Genomic DNA, 21,884 nt, shown 5'->3' with positions numbered 1-21,884 from the left:
TTGCTAGGGGACAGATGTTGTGCCTGAGGGAGGGGGTTGTAATGCAGGGTGAGGAAATCCTGCTCCATATTGGTACTCTTAGAAGAGGGCAGGGACCACTGGACCCATGTGCCAGATCTTGAAACAGGGGGAGCCTTGCCTATCTTTCCCCTACTCTCCCCACTACAGCTGCTCTGGCATTCCCCAGATATTCCTGTTGCTGCTGCTTTGGTGGTGACTAGAGCCAGCTTTAGAATTTTTGTGTGCAGTTATTATTTTGGCAGTCTGCCAACATCTTCCTGAGGAAGATAAGCAAGAAAAGAGAAATGGGAATTTTAAATTATTTATACCTCAGCAAAAAATGAACAGAATTTCTTGAGACAATGAAACCCATTCTTGGGCACATTCCACCTGCCCAGTGTCAAAAGCCTGCTGCAAGCAATGGAGTGAAAGTTTCTCACAGGAATGGTTGCCAGAATCCTTCCTATGGGAAAATGGCCGAATAAATAGGTTGCTATCAGCTCCTCCTATAATGTGTGTATACGTGCATAGAGATACAAAGATACCCATTCCGTCTTCTTTTTCCTCACTATTCCTCAAATATGTGGTAGCAAAGACAATTCTAGTACTGAAACAGTTTTTGCACGTCAGTTTAAATAGGAGGGGGATGTCCAAACTTTATGCATTAGCACCTCAGGATATAGAAGCAGAGGGAGGCCCAAACCAGAACACTGGATTGGAACCCGATCAAGCTGTGGGGCAGTTTGGATCCAAAAATTGAACTTAGGGGCTCAGTGACATGTCTGTTGTAGAGAACATTTATATCCCAAAGAGCCAATTTGAGGTTCCAAATGCAGGATTTGACCATCTTGTTAAGATTCCCATGTTTTACAGTTGGCTTTCTGTGTTCCTTGGTCAAAACACAAAATGTTCTTGGCAGAAAAACTTCATTTTTTTCTAAGCAAATTGGAAATGTCTTATACACATTCTTTGCAGTAATATAATGAGTTTAACATCTTCCTGAAGCAAGCAAAAAAAAAAGGGATTCAATGGAAGGTACCAGTTCTAATTTTAGTAGGATTTTATGTTAGTTCAGTTCTATAGTTGGTTTTATTTTATTTTATCTTGTCACCATCCCCTCTTCTGGGCTTTAGCTATCCAATGTCGTTAGCTTCCAATTTTCATGACAGAAATGATTGCATTGTCTTTATTAGGAGGCTATTTGTCATTTTCAGTTTTACTGAGATCTGAATCATAGTATCCTTTAAAATTCCATATTTTAAAGTATGGACAGATCTAATAATCCTCTTTAAAAAAAACAAAGGGATTGAGCTACTTGCACTGATGACTTTGCTCACGAGCCTTTTGGTAGAAATATGTTGATGACGGTTATGATGTGTTTCTGAAGCTCAGAAATAGTAATAAGATTGAGATTTAAAATCAAATCTATCAGGAACTGTGCCTTGCTGTAGACTGGGGGAGATTTTTATCAGAAACTGAAACATCATTGTCACGTTAAAAACTTTTTTTAGAAACCAACCAAACAAATTAGTTGTTGCTCTGTTACTTTTAATATTTATTCAGTCATAATAAGACAATTTTAACCACTCAAAATTAATGACAGCCAACTGTTGCCAAGATATTGAGAGCGAATTTCACCTGCAGTGTTCGGCTCCTTTGTGCATGAGTGTAGCTGGCAGGAGAATTTGTGTTGTCGTCTTTGATTTTTTTTCTGTGTGTAGATTTCTGGATGTGAGTTGTATTTGTAATGTTCTTTATGCCGGGTCCTTCAAGGTGTGGAGAGCCTCTTTCAGCTCTTGCTGAAGACAGTGGCCATTACGGGCACTCATCCCTGTAGTCTCTTGTACTGTACCTGGCTAGAGAGAAAGCTGCCCCATTCCTCTGGCATGGAATGGACTGTCATTGCTCTTTCTATAAGAGACAGCAAAGGGGACAGCGGTATGGTAAATGAGTGGGAAAGGCAATGGCCAAAAATGAAAGGCTGGCCCTAGCAAATAGTGGAGAAGAACAGCATTGGGCCTGAAATGAAAAGATTTGTTCAGCTGCCTGCAAACTTTATCTTCCCTCATCCTGCCTAAAAAGAAGGATGAGCTATGTGCTGAAGTGATTTTCACTTCCTTCATGAGGCAATTTTAAAAATATTGTAAACTCAAAGCTTGGGTTTTAAAATCCTCTGAAAGTCTCCACCTCCTCAATGGCTCTCTTCCCTTCCAGCTCTTTAGACTAGCTCCGTTTAAGTACCCTGGAAGGGGTAAGGTTTTTAGCTAACCCAGGTAGTACTCTTGTTTTGAGGCGATGGGTGGTATTTAGACCATGAAGTCATCCCATGATGATACACCTTCCAATCAGTACATGAATTTAAAAAAAAGCCAAATCCTATATTTTCTGAGATCAGGGAGAAACTAATTTTACTTTGTATGCTTCACAGCTCTGCTAGAGAAACCTATCAGCAAGAGACGGGACAGTGAAGCTGTACAGAAGGCCAAGATCCTTTATTCATCATGTATGAATGAAAGTAAGTAACTTGAATTTAGTTTGGGGCATGGGTGAGCTATATATTACCCCTATGGGTTCTAGCACGCTAACAGAAGAAAGCAGTAAAGGCTTAGGCCCAGACTCTGCTGTTGTCCTCATGCAGGCGAACACTTGTATGTACTGAACTCAATGAGACTACATGCAGGTACATAGATCTACTCACATGGATCCAATTACAAGCTCAATATCCTATTTTGTCAGTGGGCAATGTGCCTTTGAATATGCAAAGGCACAAAATACCATATTTACATAATTCTCCTGTGAAAAGTGACTCTGCTTTATGGGACTCTCAAAATGATGTGGGGGTATTTACTGACAGGTTAACTGAGTAAATTGTTTCATAGAGTCCTCTGGAATTGTTCAGTTGGCAATTAGGCACCAGATGGCTCTACATTTTACTGACTCAGCTTGTGCCCTCAGGCATCTCTCTCTGAACCCCTGAGTCTACATTGCATAGCCAGTTTTCAGCCTCCGTAATCAATATTCGTTACCCCAGCTCCTTAATACTAACCAAAGTCTCTCCTCTATTATCACACTAGTGTGCACTGTTTTGGCCTGAAGATTTTGGAGAGGGTCAATGAGGTGATTCTTAGAGACACTCCACACTCAGCTGACTCGTTTGACAAAAGAGTGGATGGCAGAGTGAAAGAGATCAAGATTTTTATGCCCCTCAGCTTTTTGTGGCCCTTCCCCTGCTTATTCCCTGTGGTCATAGCAAATTACTTCCATCAGGTTGTTTCCATAAACATTCTGGCAACTTTTTCATTTTTTTCTAATGAATATTGAAATTCTTCTTCACATTCCTATTTCCCCTAAATCAGGGACACCCCCTAATGAATGACTCTTCAAGTGAGCCCTGACAGCAGAACCCTCTCAAAGTATCTCTGGGACAGCCTGCAGCATTGCATGCTTTTATCTCACTCTCTCCTCTCATCTGTGCAGCTGCTGTTTTCACCTAGCCCTAGCCTAGTTATAGAGGTTGAAGTCTCTTGTGTATCTATCTCCACTTTCAGCAATCACAGTTGCTTCATGAATCACATCTGATTGTGCATCTCTCTAGAACCTTCACCTCCCAAAAATCTCATGCCATCCTAATGTCTCCACAAGGAGTTGGTACCGTTTCATCTGTCTTACTTGTGGCTCTTCTGTGCCAAATGCAGCTACCAGTTTATCTTTACAAGTTCTGGAATCTCTTGAGTCAGTACCTTGCAGGGATGGGGAATCAAACTGGGTAGGCTTGGTTCCTCAATATGTTCCTCTGTCATGCTCTCAGAATGTTTTTAGAAGTTGTTTTCTCCCCTGTCTCATGGAATATCTCTTTTCTGATGCTCCAACATGCTGTGAAGCTGACTGGCTACATAGTTTTTCTGTTGCACACTCTGTTGTATTCTCTTTGGCCACTCCCCATCGACCTCTTAGTTTTGTTTGCAAATATCAAGTATTCCTCTGACCCAATCAAACTCTTGTACCAATTGTTGAGCTGTCTCTAGCTGGATTTTGTCACTGCAAGTTATTTCATTCTCTGTTAGCCCCCAATCATTATTTAAAAGGTAAATGTGTCCCCATTTTCTTAACCAACAAATGCCATTTCTGTCAGTCTTAGGGTTTTCAATAGAGCCCATCACTATAGTACTTAAACTGACTCTCATTTTATATATTAAATCTAACCCAGGTCATCATTATTATTTATCTGAAACATTTCTTCCATTGGCTATGGTAAACATACTGTAGAATTAGAGTGTAGAGAGGTTTACATTCCTAGGACAAGCACAGTGCAGCTGAATACAACACGTTTCACCTTGCTATCAATGCTTGATTTGGATAAATGGTGATAAAGTCATATACTCTTATTTTCATATACTCTTTTTAGCAAAGTACCACCCAGGGCATTAGGTCTGAGCTATTCTGTTTAGTCTTGCCTAGAAGTTGACCAATGTCTATAAACATTTGTATTTCATTGCCATGAGTTTTTATATCTACTTTTGAATTACAGTTGTTTGGAGCTTAAGCATTGGTACATCTTGTCATTTCAGATAAAATTGAAAAAGCTGATGCAAAACCACTGTTAAGTATACTGAAGCATTCACCGTTCCGTTGGCCTGTGCTAGAATCTAACATTGGGCCTGAAGGGCAATGGTCAGAAAGGAAGTTCAGCATGCTTCAGACCCTTGCGACTTTTCGTGGTCAGTACAGTAACTCTGTCTTCATCCGTTTGTATGTGAGTCCTGATGACAAATCCTCCAATAAACACATCTTAAAGGTACAATATGACATTTCTAATATATTACTTATCATAGCTATGTAATCCATATTTAAAAGTAAGTGGAGTTCAGTACTGTGTTAGTTTAAGTTTAGCTGTACCTGTTATTACCCAGCAGTTTGAATATATTCATGAACAATTATTTCTGGGAATTTAGAAGCCATTAGGTACCAAATGCTGCACTGTTCTGTGTACATAGGAAATTTTATTCATTAGGAGGGCAGAATTGTGAGTAAAATACATTTATGATTAATCAGTATCCAAGATGGATGTGGGTATCCAGATGAGGTCAGAATCTGATTCTTGCTGGGTTTTGTGTCCCATATATGAAGCATTAGCTGTGTGATAAGGAATATCTTTTGTCAGTGATGATGAAAGATGGTGTATCCATTGCAGGTATTACAAATTTGGGATATTATGCTTCATTAGATTCTTAATTGCTAGCACTAATATATTCTCCTCTATTGATATGTCACCTTTCGTTTCATATGATCCTCAAAGTCATTCATACTTTAAATACCGGAACCACTGTCAGTGGAACATGGCTGCAGGTTAGAAATGCATGTCAATGCTCTCAACAATTTAGGACAGCAAGTGAGTTAAAATATTGAAACTTCAAGGGAAATTTAGGCAGGCAGATTGTCACCAGGACGCCTGGGTTAACATCACTTGATCTAAATTTTTGTTGCTTTTTAAGGGAAAAACACCCAAACAAACCCTAACAACTGAAACCATATAACCCAACCTACCCCTTACTAGTAATGAGATTGTATGTGTGTGCTACAGAGAGATAAAGTCAAAATGGAAATTGATCAGTCGCAACAGTGAAATAAAATGGGTGATCCTTACATAAAAGTTGCCTTCTGGTCACTACATAAGAGGTTGTGGAGGGGTACTGTGGAACTTAACTTTTCTGTTACTAGATTTGTTATTGATGTTGGGTCACAGTTTTCAAAAACAGGCCAGAGCCATTCAACTGACATAAATTTTTGTATTTCTAACATTCCCTTAAACAGATTCTTTCCACTACTCTTTGGGTCAATAGTAAATCAAGTTAATGAGCCACTTCCTTGTTTTCATTAGAAAATTCCCAGGAACAGACTATAGGAATGATTTTCACATCCTTGAAGGAATGCTTTGTCAAAGTCCTCCTTCCTTCCTTTCCCCCCCCCATGCTTGAAAGACTAGAATCGGTATAGGAAGTATTTTCCGAGAAGCTATTTAGGTAACCTAACTCACCCACCACTGATTGGGATAAATCCCTTTGCTAGTCTCCTAGTGATGGATTATACCTGCTAGTGTGCTCACTGAATCTGCTTAGTAGTATTTAAGTGCCTAAGTAGCTGAACAACTGCACAGTCTGAATGACTGCTCATTGCTAATTTGATTAGAAGCTTGGTTTGCAGAGTGCCTCTGCCAATATTATGTTTAGTAGTTAAATGTTTTAATGAATTCCCAGGAAGGTAGTTGTGTAATGAAGTGTGTTAAATCTATTTATGAAAAAAGATATATTTAGCATTCTTAGGCTTTCTCTCTTAGCATTGCAGGTTTTATTTCAGATCCAACCTGAACCTTTTCCTGAGGGCTAAAGCAGTTGGTGACTTTTCCTTTGCTTTTGGCTTTTCTCACACCTTTTGCACTTCTTGGTTTCATCTAGAATATATTCCCAGCTCTAGTGGAGCCAAGTATAAAAAAAACCGCAGGAAAAAATACTCTTCTTCTAAGACCTCAACACTGATTGATAGAGCAAAAAAGTTTGGCTAAATTCAGATAAGCATTTAAATCATTGAATGATTCCTCAAAACAAACAAAATCATCAGAGGTCCACTGTTGCTGCTGTAGAGACCTTCTTTTTAGTGAGCTACATTAAGAAATAGTACATTGATATTGTTTCTCAGAAATCATAAAGCTGTGTTATGTATCATTGCTGCGCGCGTTTAAACAAGAGGAGTCTTCCTAAGTTCCATTTGAGAAAGTGATTTCTATGAATAGTTTGTATTATTCTATATCCGATATGTTGTAAAAGCTTTGGAACAGCAGGTGATACAGAAATAACATTTATGTATCTGACACTCCGATTGTGTTTGTTTATTTTAATTTCTAGAACAATTCACGAATTTAAATCTACCACCAAATCTAATGAATATAAATATGTTACATTGATGTTTGTTGCTTTCCATTTTTTAAAAATGTGCCCATGTAAAACTTATATACAATATTTAAATCTAGTTTTTGTTCATTGGGCAGCACGTCATGTTTTTAAAAATAAAGTTCTCCACAGTGGCATTCTTGCAGAAACAATGCTGCTGCTGGTGGGCTCATCAATATATTATTCAATATTTTGAAGTGGATTGTGGCTTCAGAATGGGCATATGCTCCTCAGTCTGATATGAGCCAGTAGAGTACTTTGTGAAAAATAAGAATTTCCAGAAATAAATTGGCTGTAGTGGGAGTTTGCCTGAGAGAGGGCTTGCAGCAATATGCAAATACCATGGCATGGTTATTTCATTCTGCAGAACAAATATAAATCAGTGTGAACCTGAAAAGTGCTGTACAATGACTCTCTCAAAAATGCTTTGAGCGCCACCTTTTCAACCGTGGGACAATGTCATTGATAGTGCTGGTGATGGTTTGTTCATATTAGGGCTGGGTGCAAGGTGCAGCCCTGGGGGGGCCGGATCCGGCCTGCCGTAACACTTTGCTCTGGCCCACAGATTGCATCTGGCCACTTTCTGTTTATATCCTGCTGCCTGTGCCACTGAATTTCCAGGCGGTGGCTCAGGCAGCAGGATCCTATTTAAATGGCACCCAGCTCCTGGTCATGGCGCTACCCCAGCAGGGGCTTCAGCTACGAGCCTCTTAAATAGCTGCAGCAACCCCAGGAAACTGCCTGGCAACACAGTAGTGATGGGGCTAGGAGATACAGGCCCTTTAAATTACTGTTATTTAAAAGGCTCATGGATCTGGCCCCTGCTGGGGTAGTGCAGTGACTGGGGCCCTTTAAATAGCCATAGCAACCCTGGGTGGCTCCCAGACAACTCAATAGCAGTAGGGCCGGGAGCTGGGAGCTCTTTGCTGGGTTTTTACTTCTAAGCCTCTGGCCCCATCCCTTTTCTCCAAGCCCCATCCCTTTTGGGGGGTGGAGTTGGCCCCTGACCAGTACCAAAATTCATTAAGTGACACCCCCCTGCAAAAATTATTGCCCACCTCTGGTTAACATCTTGGAGCTTCTAAATTGCGTATGAGGTCAGTCCAGATGTGGTTAATGCCATGCAATGTGCCTTAAAGTTTTCTGCCTGGGATTGTTCCAATGGGATTTATCACGGTGTTGCATAATTTATTATATTTAGTATTAGTATTATAGGACTGCGTAACTGGGTGGTGTGCCCCTTTAAAGGTCAGAGGAACTAGGGAGTAACTTGTCCTCTTCTGGAGAGGAGCCCTGCAAATCAGTGCTGGGAATCATCTGTCCCTGCTAGATGACATTTAGGGTACGTCTACACTGCACGGCTATTTTGGGATACTGGAGGTATCCCAAAATAGCTACCCCTCATTTACACAAGCCTCCCGTTATTTCGAAATGCACACTCTGGCTGGATTAGATGGCTGTAAGAGAGCAGGAAAATCCTGTGGAGTCCCTTATGCTGGTTCTAAAGTCCAGTGCCTTAAGATCTTGGAGGCCAGAGAATCCCACAATCTTAGCGGAAGAACATGATCCAGTTACCTTTTTTGTGTTAAAGAATAAGCACAGTTCAAAAGAGCTGGAGAATGAATTGTGTCTGATGAGTTAATTGTTTGCTCCAAATTGGTGATCAGATACACAAGCCAATATATCACTATTCTAATGATTAGAAAAATATCACTTCTGTTGGTGACAGTTAATTATGTGTGAGTGTAATAAAGACTATGTAAGGAGTATTATATAATTTTCTTGTTTATTTTAACAGCTAGACCAAGCAACTCTGTGTCTCTCTGCACGGGAAGACTACCTTGATAATACCACAGAAGCTAAGTCTGTAAGTATTAGTAGCTTGCAGTTTGATAAATCATTATCCCACTAGGAATTTTTTCTTTTTAGTTGAAATAAGATTGGGCTCTGTGGATTGCTATTTATTCTAGTTTATACTTACAATGTATTGCACATCTCTTGTTCTCATCTAGTGTATTTTTCACTTTAGAAAAATTATGATAATAAGAATTGAGCTCTGCATGTCCCCTAAACCAACTCTAAACTTTTGGATTGGTTCAATTTAACCATGTAAAATGGTCTAATTTCTGTAAGCACCAATGCTGTATTAAGTTCTGGTATTTTAGATCATTATTATCAAATATATTTAGATTTATTTTAGTTTAGAAGGAAGAAGCTCTCAACAGGTTCCAAGGTCTTTAGTATTTTTTTTCTTCCCATGGCCCTTTCCAAATCTCGTCATGCTCACTGTTGAGTATGGATTGCATGTTCCAAAAGTGTTCAATGATTATGCCAGTATTTAGCACCTGCCACACTTTTCCCCCAAAGTGTGATGGAAAAATACGATGCAGCATTTGTAGTTCTGGACTCAACAAATATATCCCCACAGTCTTTACAGAGCACTGCCTTCATCCAAGTTCTGACCCTTTTCCTGCCCCCTCCATCTCTCAGGTGAGCTACTGAGTTTTTCAGTGTCACTTCTAGCCAGCTTCTAGTAGTGTACAATGAACTATATCTAGCAGAAGTCTGTAGTTAACTAGAGTATAATTGTATTCCTATCTTGAATGCTAGCCAATAGGATTCTACCAGATGTTCTCCAAGATATTAGAGAATCCAGGGCCTCCAAAAAGCCAGAATAAGATGGGAGGAAGGGAGTGAGTTGCACGGCCAGCTGTGGTACGAAGCTAAAGTACACTAGCTTTCCTTTAACTGGCCATGTGGACCTTGCTATTGCCCACTGTTTGAAACCCTAGTGAACTTTTAGTCTACATAGCTGTTAGTGCATGGCATACTAGCATGCTATAGATTTTTAGCCTTTCTTGCAGTGTGTGAATTCTCTGAGCTCAAACAAGTAATGTGTGGGTGTGTCTCAATCCAATACACACATGACATTTGGTATGTTCTGAAAGCTACATTCAATGAACCGCAAGAGAGATCCTGTAAGCACAATGCCTGCTATGGAATTATTTCCCTGGTTTGGTTCCCTTTGGTTTGATTTCATCCTATCTCAACAAAATGCTTATTTTCCACTTCAAAGAGTGACTTAAAATGTAGAGTACTTTTCTTATTGGTGTAACTGTGCTCCCACATGCCACTCCTGTAGCCATGCTAAGATGTGACTGCAATGGTCATTTCATTCTCCTTTCTCTCCAGTACAGAGATGCCTTTTTGCAGTTCATGGTGGATATTGCAGTGCTTTTGGGTGCTAATGCCTCCCGTGCAGAGTCTGATATGAAGTCGGTTCTGAAACTGGAAATTAAAATAGCTGAAGTGAGTAATTTTCTAATGTGTAATTGCAACTAACTGATAAATTGGTGCATGCATTGAAACAAGACAATGTTTGTAGTATTTCCTTTGTGCAATTATTTTATATTAAACTATTTAGTATTAATTCTTGAGAGTTGAAACAGTAGTGAAAGTATGAAAAAGTAAATTCCAAAGCAAACCTTCTCCATTAGTTAACCCTTAATTCATAAATCTGTTCTGAAATAACGGGAGTATAGTTCATCCTTTAAATCTGTAATATAATTATTAGTTTGAGGGGGATTTTGTAGGCTGTTTTTAGTTAGATATGTCCCTCTTGTGTAGTCAGTGGGACAATGCATTACCACTAACTAATGCATTTGAGGAAAGTTGAAGTAATTGTCAAAGTAATACCATTAAGTGTTATTACAAACAAGTATTTCTGTGCTATCTTAGGGCATGTTTACACAGCAGGGCTAAAGTCGAATTAAACTATGAAACTTGAGCTACATCAATTGCATAAAATGAGGGTTACAGGAGTTGGAGTAAGAAGTCCTCCAGCTCACTGTTATTCTGAAATAATGGTTTGCAGTGTAAACACACTCTTCATTATTTTGGAATAATGTCAGTTATTCGGAAATAAAGCTGCTGTGTTAAACGTACCCTTTGAGACTAAGGGCACATCTACACAGCAGGGCTAAAGTAGAAATAAGATATGCAACTTGAGCTGCATCAATTGTGTAGCTAAAGTCGAAATAGCTTTTGGTGCCGTCTACACAGCAGGAAGTCTGAGTTAGAGCACTCTTCCTCTGACTTCCCTGACTGCTTGTAAAATGAGAATTATAGGTATTGGAGTAAAGTCCTCCAGCTCCACATTATTTTGACGTGATATTGAAATAACTGCAGACATTATGTCTGCATAGTGTAGCATGGACTATGTTATTTCGGAATAATGTCAGTTATTCCAAAATAACACTGCTGGGTAGTAGGGTTGTTAAAATGCTATTACTTTCCTAATCAATTAGTCAACAGATTTTCTGTTGACTAATCGATTAGTCGATAAGAGTAGACAGTCCCAGTGCTCAGTCTGGCTACTGCGGTTCACAACATAAACTCTACAGCTGCTGCTCTGAATTGCACAGCCTTGGGAAGCCACGTGCGAAGGTGCTGAGTTGGTCCCTGTTCCATGCATTTCTTTTCATTCATCACCACATACACAGACACACCAGGCTGAATGAAAAGAAACGTGTGAAGTAGGGATCAACTCAGCTGCTTCGTGCACAGCTTCCCTAGCTTGTGCAATGCAGAACAGCAGCTGGTATCTGTGTTTGTGTGTGGTGATGAATGAAAAGAAATGCGTGGGAGAGGGACCAATTCAGCACCTTCGTGTGCTGGCTTCTCTCAGCTGTATAATGCAGAGCAGCAACTGGGTGTATGTGTGTGAGGAGGGAAATGCGACTAATCAATAGTGCTAATTGCTAAGCTCTTGCTTTTCAGTTAGTTGACTAATCATTTAGTCACTACCATACCTACTGTGTAGATGTACCCTAACAACAATATATATAGAATCATGAGCTTTCATGGGTGAAACCCACTTCATCAGAGGAGTTGAAGTGGAAAAAACAGAATCCAAGATAAATATAACAGGAAAAAGCATTTGTCTGTCAATTGTAGGATCCATGTTAAGGAAGCTATTTAAATTGGCTGCATGTATTCCATACATAGCTTTTGATGTGGAATTGTGAATGTGAAAGGCCAGGGGAACTGGGGAAACTGGCTTTATAGTGCGTTAACCAGTTAGTGTCTCTAGTCAAGCCCAAGGTAACAGTGGCACTTGATGGCATATATCACGTTAGAGGATGTGCAGTTAGTTGTATGAACCCCTGATGTTATGGCTTACGTGGTTAGGTCCTGTGATGGTGTCACATATATATTATTACAAGCAGTTTCACATGTAGCTTTTCTCTTCAAATGTTTTGTTGTCTTTTAGAACGTTATGATCACGTGAGTTGTGGGGATCCTTTTTTGATCAATTACAGAATGCTGGGTTTATTCAAGCTATACTCCGTTTGTTTCTACATGAAAAATGGAGGCTGGGGTAGGAAAATGTATCCCTTCTTGCTCCTATGGAATTTATACTTGCTTTTACCCACAGAGCTCCTAGGTCTCAGGAATTGGTTGGAAACAAATGTTACATGTATGGTGGTCCTATGCAGCGGCGGATTTAGGGCAGGGTGAGTGGGGTGGCTGCCCTGGGCCCCACGCTTCCCGAGGCCCCGCGCATGCACCGTGTCAAAGGCTATGTCTAGACTGCAAGCCTCTTTCGAAAGAGGCTCTTTCGAAAGATACTTTCAAAAGAGCCTCTTTTGAAAGAGAGCATCTAGACTGCATGCAGAACTTTCGAAAGAGCAAGCCGCTTTTTCGAAAGAAAGCACCCAGTGAGTCTGGATGCTCTCTTTCGAAGAAGCCCTATTTACATTCAAGAACGCCTTCTTTCGAAAGAAGCACTTTCGAAAGAAGGCGTTCTTCCTTGTGAAATGAGGTTTACCGCCGTCGAAAGAAAAGCCGCGTTCTTTCGATTTAATTTCGAAAGAACGCGGCTGCAGTCTAGACGCAGGTGAAGTTTTTTCGGAAAAAGGCTACTTTTCCCGAAAAAACCCCTGAGTCTGGACACAGCCAAAGAGGGGGCCCTGCAAAATTTCACTGTCCGGGGCCCCACGGCACTGCCCTGGGCCCCGTGGCACTCTCATCCACCTCTGGTCCTATGGTTCTTTCCCTCTCCAACTTACATGTCAGCATGGTCACTGCAGGGACTGTGCTCCCAGAGGTTGCCCATACTCCTAGCATTTCTGTGAACTCAGTGCGAGCAGGAAGTGGGCGGTGCTCATGATACCATCTGCAAGTTTTGTTACTCTATAAAGTGCTACCAGACCATTTGTTGTTTTTTAAGTTTATCCTGTTATAAATTAGTGCTTTCCCATCAGCATTAATGTACATAGAATTCATGACTTCTGGGCAATACCATTCATCCATTCCACTATCTTTTAACATGTGGAACCTGAAACCTATGGAGAATACCAGAGACGCTAATTAGGGTAGCTTGCCATAACACCAGCCCCTCTGCTCTTCCATATACATACCCCATTAGTTCTGATGTGCTGATTTCTATTGCTGTTTTTCCCAAAGCAGAAAGTAGGGTTTGGCCCTAAAAGATTTTTTTTTGCAGAATTTTGGGCAACAATATATCAAATCAAGCATTCAACTTTAATTATTTTATTCATGACAATGCCTTAAAAAAGCTTGCTTCATTGTAATGAGCATATTCTGAGCTGTGTCTCATTAGACTGGAAAGGCAATAAATGTCTTTTCAGCTGTTTAGTGACACTGCAAATGGGTGCACTATTCCCAGGCATTGCCACCACATGTGGTTCCAGGAATTCCTTCAATAAAGCCCTGCAGACTTTTATTTCATGAATTTAATGCACATGGAAAGCTGCCATACAGATGAAAGCCTTCAGGGTCAATAATAATAATTTTAATATGCAACAAACTGTACTGAGAGATAATTATTGCTGTTCAAGAAAAATATACCCTAAAATGCAGACAGGAATAAAGATCTGAAACCAATGGCTTTGATTGTTAATGAATGCAATCGGTTCTATAAATATCTCTATGTTAATGCAAACTAATAATTAACTCTTGTTATCTTTTGGATTTTAAATATATGCTGTGCACCTTATATTCATTTTAAATGAACTTTCCTGGGGAGGATGTATACGGGGAGGGAAGCCACAGAAATGGAAGCACAATATTTCAGAGTACAGATCCTGTGATCAGAGAGAAGATGGAATGTTTTAGGGAGAGTTTGAGAGAATGTTTGAGGCAGGGCTTGCATGGAGGAGAGATGCTAAGATTTCATGTGCATGTGGGTGACTGAATACAGAGACGTAGGAGAATGTTGTGGGGGAAAGAAAGTAGAGCATGCAAGATAAGTTTAAAGAATTGTCATGTGGGGGGTCATGGCACCTGTAGATATGGAGAAAAATGAAAGTTTAAACAGGAAAAAGTGGGAAGAATTTAAGGACTAAACCCTGACAGGAGTGGGGGAAGAGAAAAAGGTCAAGTGTATGAGAGGGAGTGGGAGAAGAGATTTAAAATATCCAAGGAAAGTCATATTTTCTGTGTTGCTTAAGCAAAAACCAAAGAAACTTGGCTTGGGACTTTGGGGTGGAAAACTGCCATTGGTTTGGCTAGTCTGGACTCTTGCCTCCTGTGTCCAGTTTAGTTTCAACAGAGTCCATTGTATAGAACTTATCTTAGAATTAGGCTGGAACCTGCATGTAGAATCCTAGCACCCTTGAACTTTGAGGACATTTTGAACTGGATCTGAATTTTGTGCTTCAATTATTTTTTTATTATGAACAAACTGAAATCTTGGAATCTGGATCTTCCTGATAATTTATCAATAGGCCTATTTTTCTCAGTAGTGTTTCTTTTTGACCAGTTGCTTTTGTGGAGGTGAAATGGGCTTCTAGTTGGAATGATGGAGTGAAGGTGCACTAATGGGCTAAATTTGGCTCTCGTTTATGATGAAAAATGTAATGGGATGATTAGTAATTTAATGTGGGTTAATTGGAGCAAAATTTGACCCAATGTTTAAAGGAAACAATACAAGATAACTTTTTGGTTTAAAATAACGCTGGTTAATTTTCCGGTTTAGGATAGCTGACTTTCCTTTCATTCATCTGATAAAGTGGATTTCAGTCAATGAAAGCTTATACCCAAATACATTTGTTAGTCTTTAAGGTGCCACAGGTATCTGCATTGTTTTAGTTTTGACTTTTCTTTGAGGATCAGGAGGCAATCTGTTGCTCTGAACTTATTTTATTTTATTTTCCACTGGATAGAAGTAGTTCTTATACATAATATGAGGGGTATTAACAAAGTAAGAGAAGAGTGTTTTAAACATATAATTATTTTCATTTATATTCTCTAGATAATGATTCCACACGAGAATCGAAGCAGTGAAACTATGTACAATAAAATGAACATATCTGCACTTAGCACCATGATCCCTCAGGTTGGTGGAAGTTAATTGGAAAATCACTTTAATGTCAGGTTTGTAACAAACCATTTGCAACTAAAAGTGCTTTAAATGTGTATAGCACAGCATTCTAAATTAACTTAGTAGAAACAGGGATTCTCTGTTCCATTTGTTGTTGTAAATTCAGATGTATCGATAGGTTCCAAATTATGTGCCACGATGAAATAAAATATTTTCAAACATTGAAATGAGTAAAAACCTTTGTGTCATTTACGGAACCCTGCCAATTAACTAGGTCTGACCTTCTCTGCTTGTAAATTGTGTTAATTGATCTTTTCTTTGTTCTTTCAGTTTGATTGGCTGGGATACATCAAGAGGGTGATTGACACCAAACTCTATCCTCAACTTAAAGATATAGGTCCTTCAGAAAACGTGATTGTCCGTGTGCCCCAGTACTTCAAAGACTTGTTCAGGATACTAGGAAATGAAAGGAAAAAGTAAGGATTAGTTTTGTGTTTTGTAGAATCGACAGCCAGAAGGGACTGTTGTGGTTATCTAGTCTGAGCTCTTGCATGGCATACAAGCCACAGAATTTCCCTAATTCCTAATTTTTTTTAAAGCACTCAGTCTTGCACTTGAAAAAGCCAGTGATAGAAAATCTACCATAATCCTTGGTAAATTGTTCAAATGGTTAATTACCTTCACTGTTAAAAATGTATACTTAATTTGCAGTCTGAATATGTCTATGTCTTGCTTTAGCTGCCAGCCAATGGAATAACAGTCCCTTAGTACAGTACAGAGAAAAATGTATATACTGAGACTGTCTGACTTTACAATATTCCTTTCCTACGGAAACAGTCTAACAAGTTATTGCTCCATTGAGCTAATTGTATAATGACTGTCTCTCACCATCCCCCTTTTTCATTTTAGTTCATGTTGTTTTCCAAAAATAGTTTATTGCTAACCAGGCAATAATATTGCTTAGTCACAGCAAATCAAACTAAAGTAAGCTTTATAACTATTAAAAAAATAGAACAGTACAGAAACTTTATTCTGATATTATTGCATTATATTTCTTCTCTTAATGATAACAACATACATTCATAATATGCATAAAATATCAGGCAGATCAGGCAATACTAAAAATAAAATGTGTTCTATCTCTAAACAGTCAGTTGTTATAACTTACTTTAAATAATTTAAACAGACCCTACCACAGAACATTTCCTTGAAAGGACTGAATAATGCACATTTGTGTGGCTCCTATTTTTAGTTGTCCCATGCCGTGGAAAGTTAGTTTCACAAGTTCAAAGTGGATATAAAATGCTTATTTTGTAGCATTTTACACCCACTGCACATGTAGCAAGGCAATAGGGAACTGGTCCCTTTATGTTATCTATTGTATTATATTGCTATGAAGCAGAGGCTCATTTTATTTCCTTCGGAGTCCCATCCTATAAGCTGCTGAGAGGATTGGGTCCTACATCTTAACTAAGAACTAGATTCTGCCTAGCTTTGATGCAGGGGCACAGCAGAGGGCAGGAATAAAGAACCTCCCTTCTCCTGTGAAGCTGGCCTCTGGGCTGGGCTCAGGTGCTGGCACAGTGGTCAGCAGAGTACAAGAACTCCTCCCTAACTATTGTCTTTGGGCATGTGGTTCCCTATCAAAAGCAGGAAGTACAGGAGTAGTCAAAGCCATGACTCCATTTCCCCACACCCAGAGCACTGAAGTGCTTCTGTAACAGCCACCTTCGGATTTTGAACCTGGGACCCCTCTGGAGCTTAGTGTAGGAGCCTCTACCATTTGAGCTAAATTCCAGCTGCCTCTCAGCTTAGGCTGTAGAACTCCCTTGTTCTCATCTCTGGCTGTAAGTGGTGTAAGTGTCACTACGTTGGACAGTGAACTATACTAGGTATGTAGGTTACACATCCAGTAAGAAGGGCAGCAATTTGTGAGAGTCCTCAATATAGTCTATACCTTCTTTGTGTGATCTGGTCCTAAGAAAATTGATTCATAAGTTGTTAGAAATGGTGAACTATAGCATGCTGAATTAAATATAAATAGACTTACTCCATTACTTTAATGGTGAACATGTATATCCCTGCATAGAATTGGGCCCTTGTTACTCACATGTTTATCAGAGACAAATACGTTAATATGTAAAATCCATTAAAAGATCCATGGTATAGTAACAAAAAAATGTTTTTAGGACTCTTTAGGATGTCAAAATTGGTTCCGAAAGTCACTTTATGATCTAGTTTGGAAAAAAAAAGTAACAGGAAAGAGAACTTCTCCTCTCCCAGCATCCCCATACATGTAGGCTGTGTCTAGACTGGCCAGTTTTTCTGGAAAATCAGCCGCTTTTCCGGAAAAACCTGTCAGCTGTCTACACTGGCTGCTTGAATTTCTGCAAAAGCACTGACTTCCTACTGTAATAAATCAGTGCTTCTTGCGGAAATACTATTCTGCTCCCGTTCAGGCAAAAGTCCCTTTTGCGCAAAGCTTCTGTGCAAAAGGGCCAGTGTAGACAGCTCAGATTTGTTTTCCGCAAAAAAGCCCTGATCGCAAAAAAAGCCTTGATTTGCAGAAAAGCACGTCAAGATTGGCACAGACGCTTTTCTGCAAAAAGTGCTTTTGCGGAAAAACGTCTGTGCCAATCTAGACGCTTTTTTCCGTTAAAAGCATTTGCGGAAAATCATACCAGTCTAGTCTCAGCTGTAGAGTAATGCTCAGAGCCTTAAAATCTGCCTAACTGGTGAATAAGTATATGGATAAATGCTTAAATATCACGTTTTGTATAGCATGTGAATTTCAGAATGAAATTTAAACAACAAAATGGATGCAAGCAATATGGACTTAATTTCACATTGTCACAGTAAATATTTCTGTAGATCAAATTCTACTGAATTCCTTCTGAAGTCCCAGTCATATTTCAAGTGATTATAACATATATTAATATCTGAATCATTTCATGAGATTTAATATCATTAGTGGAGCCAGATGAACAGTAAGAAAAATATTTGTGGATATTCATATGGCATCTAAACAGGATTCTTTTCAGTAACAAAATTATTGGTAGTATTATTGTGGTAGCCATTTGAACACCAGTCATAGGTCAGGTCTATGATAGAAAATGCAGAAGAAGAAGAAAAAAGACTGCTTCCTCTCCAAAGAGTCTTACAGTCTAAATGAATGAAATTGGTTTCAGACAGAGGAAGAAGCAGCTTAAAGGTTAGGTCATCCATTCTGAGAACAGAAACAGTATCATGCGAATTAAGGGACAAATCACTCAAGTTGACTATTGAACCCCAGATATAGATTATTCAAAGGAGTATTCACAGAGAATTGTTTGTGAGCAATCCACATATTGAAATTGTTTTCTCAGAGCACTCACTGCAGCCTTTTCAGTGAACAAATCCATTAAAATTGCAATCTGATTGGAGACAGCACACAAATCAGACTAGGAACTAAATTCACTGCAGGAATCCTTTAAACAGGCAGTTATTCCCTCAGCTCTAATCAGTTGACAGTAACTCCAGTAAATTTAATCAAGATATTGTATAGCATGTCCTAGGAATCTTACGGTACACCTATACAGCAATGTTATTTAGGAATAACTGACATTATTCCGATATAACAAAGACCGCATCTATACTGCAAGCCAGTACTTTGAAATAATGTTGATCTGGAGGAGTTTTTACTCTGACTCCTGTAACCCTCATTTCACAAGGAGTAAGGGAAGTTGAAGGAAGGGTGTTCTTCCTTTGACTTCCTGCTGTGTAGACAGCGCCAAAAGCCGAAATAAGCTATTTCAACTTCAGCTATGCAATTGACATAGCTCAGGTTGCCTAGCTTAATTGGACTTTTGCCCTGCTGTGTAGATGTGCCCTTAGATATTAACTCGTGTCTGTTATAAAAGGAATCTGTTCTTTCCTCAATGCACATTTAACTTTTGTTAAAGAGATTTTGTGTTCTTTGAGAGTTGAACAGGTCCATGTATAACATGAGAGCAATACAGGGATGAGTGTCCCAAATACAAATCCTTGTAATTGTTACAGTAAACAATGATCAGAGCTCACAGTGAAGAACTACTTTCCTGTTGCTTATCATACTGCTCTGCAAAAGATAAATAACTAACACTTGCTCCTCCCTAGAACATAATGAAATAGACTTTTAGACAACCTGAAGGCTAGCTTTCCTCTTTGCATGTTAGGATGCTCCTGAAAAATTAGTTATGGATATGGTAAAGAGAGGTTTAGGAGTACTCAGAATTTGGTTACACAATTCAAATAGGAATGCAAAAATGCACAATTTATGCACCTCAACAAAGTCCACTAGTTGGAAAATATGGATCTATTTGTTATGCTTATATTAAACCTAAAATGATATCTTACATTACATTGCCTACAAAAAATATTGATAGAAATGCTAGCATAATGTCATAAAATTGTAGCATTTTATGTAGCTCATCAACAGACCATTATTATTCATTACCGGATTATCCAAATGCTTGATCTAGTTGTAAATGCCCCAAATCACAAGATTTCTACCTGTTCCCTTGGGAGATACCACCACAAACTAACAGGCCTCTTTTTTAAGGAAATAATCATTATAATCGTTCCATGTGTAGCAATCATTTGTTAGTCAAAATATAATCTTCCCAAAGGATACAATAAAAAGGACTTTGGATCTGGGACTTGTGTGTTCTATTCTTTCTGATGTATCGGGATGGGAAGTAGGGCTAATAGCTCACCTCTGTGTTGCAGTTTCATCATTGGTAAATTTGGGATAACAATTGCCTCCTTCACACTGGCATTGTGCAGATTATGTAATTTGTAAAACATTTTTAGAGACTTAGGTGAATGGCATTATATTAAGTGAAACATGCTATTGTTTTAAACAAATGTGATGAAATTAGCCCTTCTATTTCTATTCTTTTTGCACTTTGTGTACTTGGCCAGAGAGACACAGAATAGAAGCCAAAAACTGATAAAGAGGTTTAGATAAAATATGAACCCATGCCCTTGAAACAGGAAAACAAATCCTCAGAGTTTGAAATGAAATATTTTTTTCCCATTGTTTTATGCTTCTGTATAGAAGGGGACTCAAATGCTAGTAGAAAAAGGAAGTACTAGAGATCTTATCTTGGAAGGTGTCTAGCCCAATTTTGCAGGTCCAATTTCAAATAAGATTTGGATAATCTTAGTGTACTTATACAAACTGAGTCCTACCTCCATATCTCTGACTTGATCCAAAAGACAGTAAAATCAATGGAACTTCCTAACCCATAATCTGGGATAAACATCACGCAAGGTGTGTGAATTTAGGCCATTATTGTAGCATACTTTAGTATTCTGAAAGGGTGAACTCTAAATTCCTCATTTTGATTTTATAGTGCACGTCTCATACAGCAGGTGCAAGTTCCCCATCACACTAACCATGCACAGTGGATTTGAAGGTTGTGTAGAAAAGGGGAACAGTTAGACTTCCTGGGACACTTGGACAAGTCTCTTCTATCCTCCTAGTATCTGGGAGCTTAACCTCTCTGTTTCAGTTTATCCATCTGCAGAGTGGGGATAGTAATATTTACCTACAGTAATTCTCAAAGTGCTAATGAAGAAATGCTTGTAAAGCACATTGGTATTTTCAGATAATAAGTCCCCATTGATATTTGTAGGTGCTAATACAAGGGTGGCCCTCGAGCAAGTGTGAAAAATTGGGACTTTTTTTAGGGAAAGGGAAAGGTATACTTTATTATACAAGACAAAGACCCAAATATTATGATGTCTGTTCACCCTAGTTAATCCTATATATTTGTGATAATTATTTGTAGGTTTTACTAGTAAAGAGAGAGAACCTGCGCTTTCATTTTCAAGTAAAAAATTGCCAAATACTGTGTAGTTTCTGTACAGAGCAGCTATATAATTACTTGTCATCACATAGCTCTTACTATTAATGTAAAAAGTACATACATCAAAATTACATTATAAAAAGAGCACTACTATGACATGTATATATCAGGATATGAATATGTTATAAGCATTATCCGGAAGAAGGTTTTATCATGAAATCAGGCAGTAAATGGCCTTCTTCATCCAATTCCTTCTCTGTAATAGGATTTTATCTATTTGGTCATACCTCATCATTAATTTTAAAGGTGAAATTTTTATCATTCAGTTCAAACTGCACTTACAGAAAGCCATTCAGATATTGCTTCCATGAGTGCTTTACTGTACATTAAATGGAATTAAATGTTTGATATATATGTATGTGTGATTTAACAGGACAATTGCCAACTATCTAGTATGGAGGATGGTTTATTCAAGATTATTTAACCTCAGCCGACGCTTTCAGTACAGGTGGCTAGAATTTTCTCGGGTAAGTTTAAGAGTTTTCAGTTTTTAGTATAGGCAAGACTGTGACATTCCCCGGTGTACAATCTGGACTGTTGAAAAGTGGTATACCCTTAACTGCTTAGCTTCAATTGCCTTTTAAATGGCTTTGTTCTCAGAACATCCACCACTGGCTTGCTCACACAGACTTCAGCGTGCTGATTCACTCTCAGCTAAATACATGAGCATTCTGATTAGTCATACATGAATTACATATAGGT

At 38.9% G+C, this 21,884-nt stretch overlaps 1 protein-coding gene across 2 annotated transcripts in view; it reads left to right on the top strand.

The window, feature by feature from the left end:
* The window catches only part of PHEX (phosphate regulating endopeptidase X-linked), a 217,992-nt gene that overhangs the window by 44,283 nt on the left and 151,825 nt on the right, over nucleotides 1-21,884 (top strand). For both annotated transcript variants that reach the window (XM_075913320.2, XM_006128759.5), the window contains exons 4-10: nucleotides 2,429-2,515; nucleotides 4,569-4,795; nucleotides 8,743-8,811; nucleotides 10,137-10,253; nucleotides 15,223-15,306; nucleotides 15,622-15,767; nucleotides 21,556-21,649. In XM_075913320.2, the coding sequence (XP_075769435.2) occupies nucleotides 2,429-2,515; nucleotides 4,569-4,795; nucleotides 8,743-8,811; nucleotides 10,137-10,253; nucleotides 15,223-15,306; nucleotides 15,622-15,767; nucleotides 21,556-21,649 (824 nt within the window). The remainder of the gene's footprint in view (nucleotides 1-2,428; nucleotides 2,516-4,568; nucleotides 4,796-8,742; nucleotides 8,812-10,136; nucleotides 10,254-15,222; nucleotides 15,307-15,621; nucleotides 15,768-21,555; nucleotides 21,650-21,884) is intronic.

This window comes from Pelodiscus sinensis, chromosome 1 (genome assembly GCF_052426305.1).
Source record: "Pelodiscus sinensis isolate ZL-2025 chromosome 1, ASM5242630v1, whole genome shotgun sequence".
NCBI classification, from domain to species: domain Eukaryota; kingdom Metazoa; phylum Chordata; order Testudines; family Trionychidae; genus Pelodiscus; species Pelodiscus sinensis.
The sequence above is the reverse complement of the archived record's forward strand: the minus strand, read 5'-3'. Positions and strand labels throughout refer to the sequence as shown.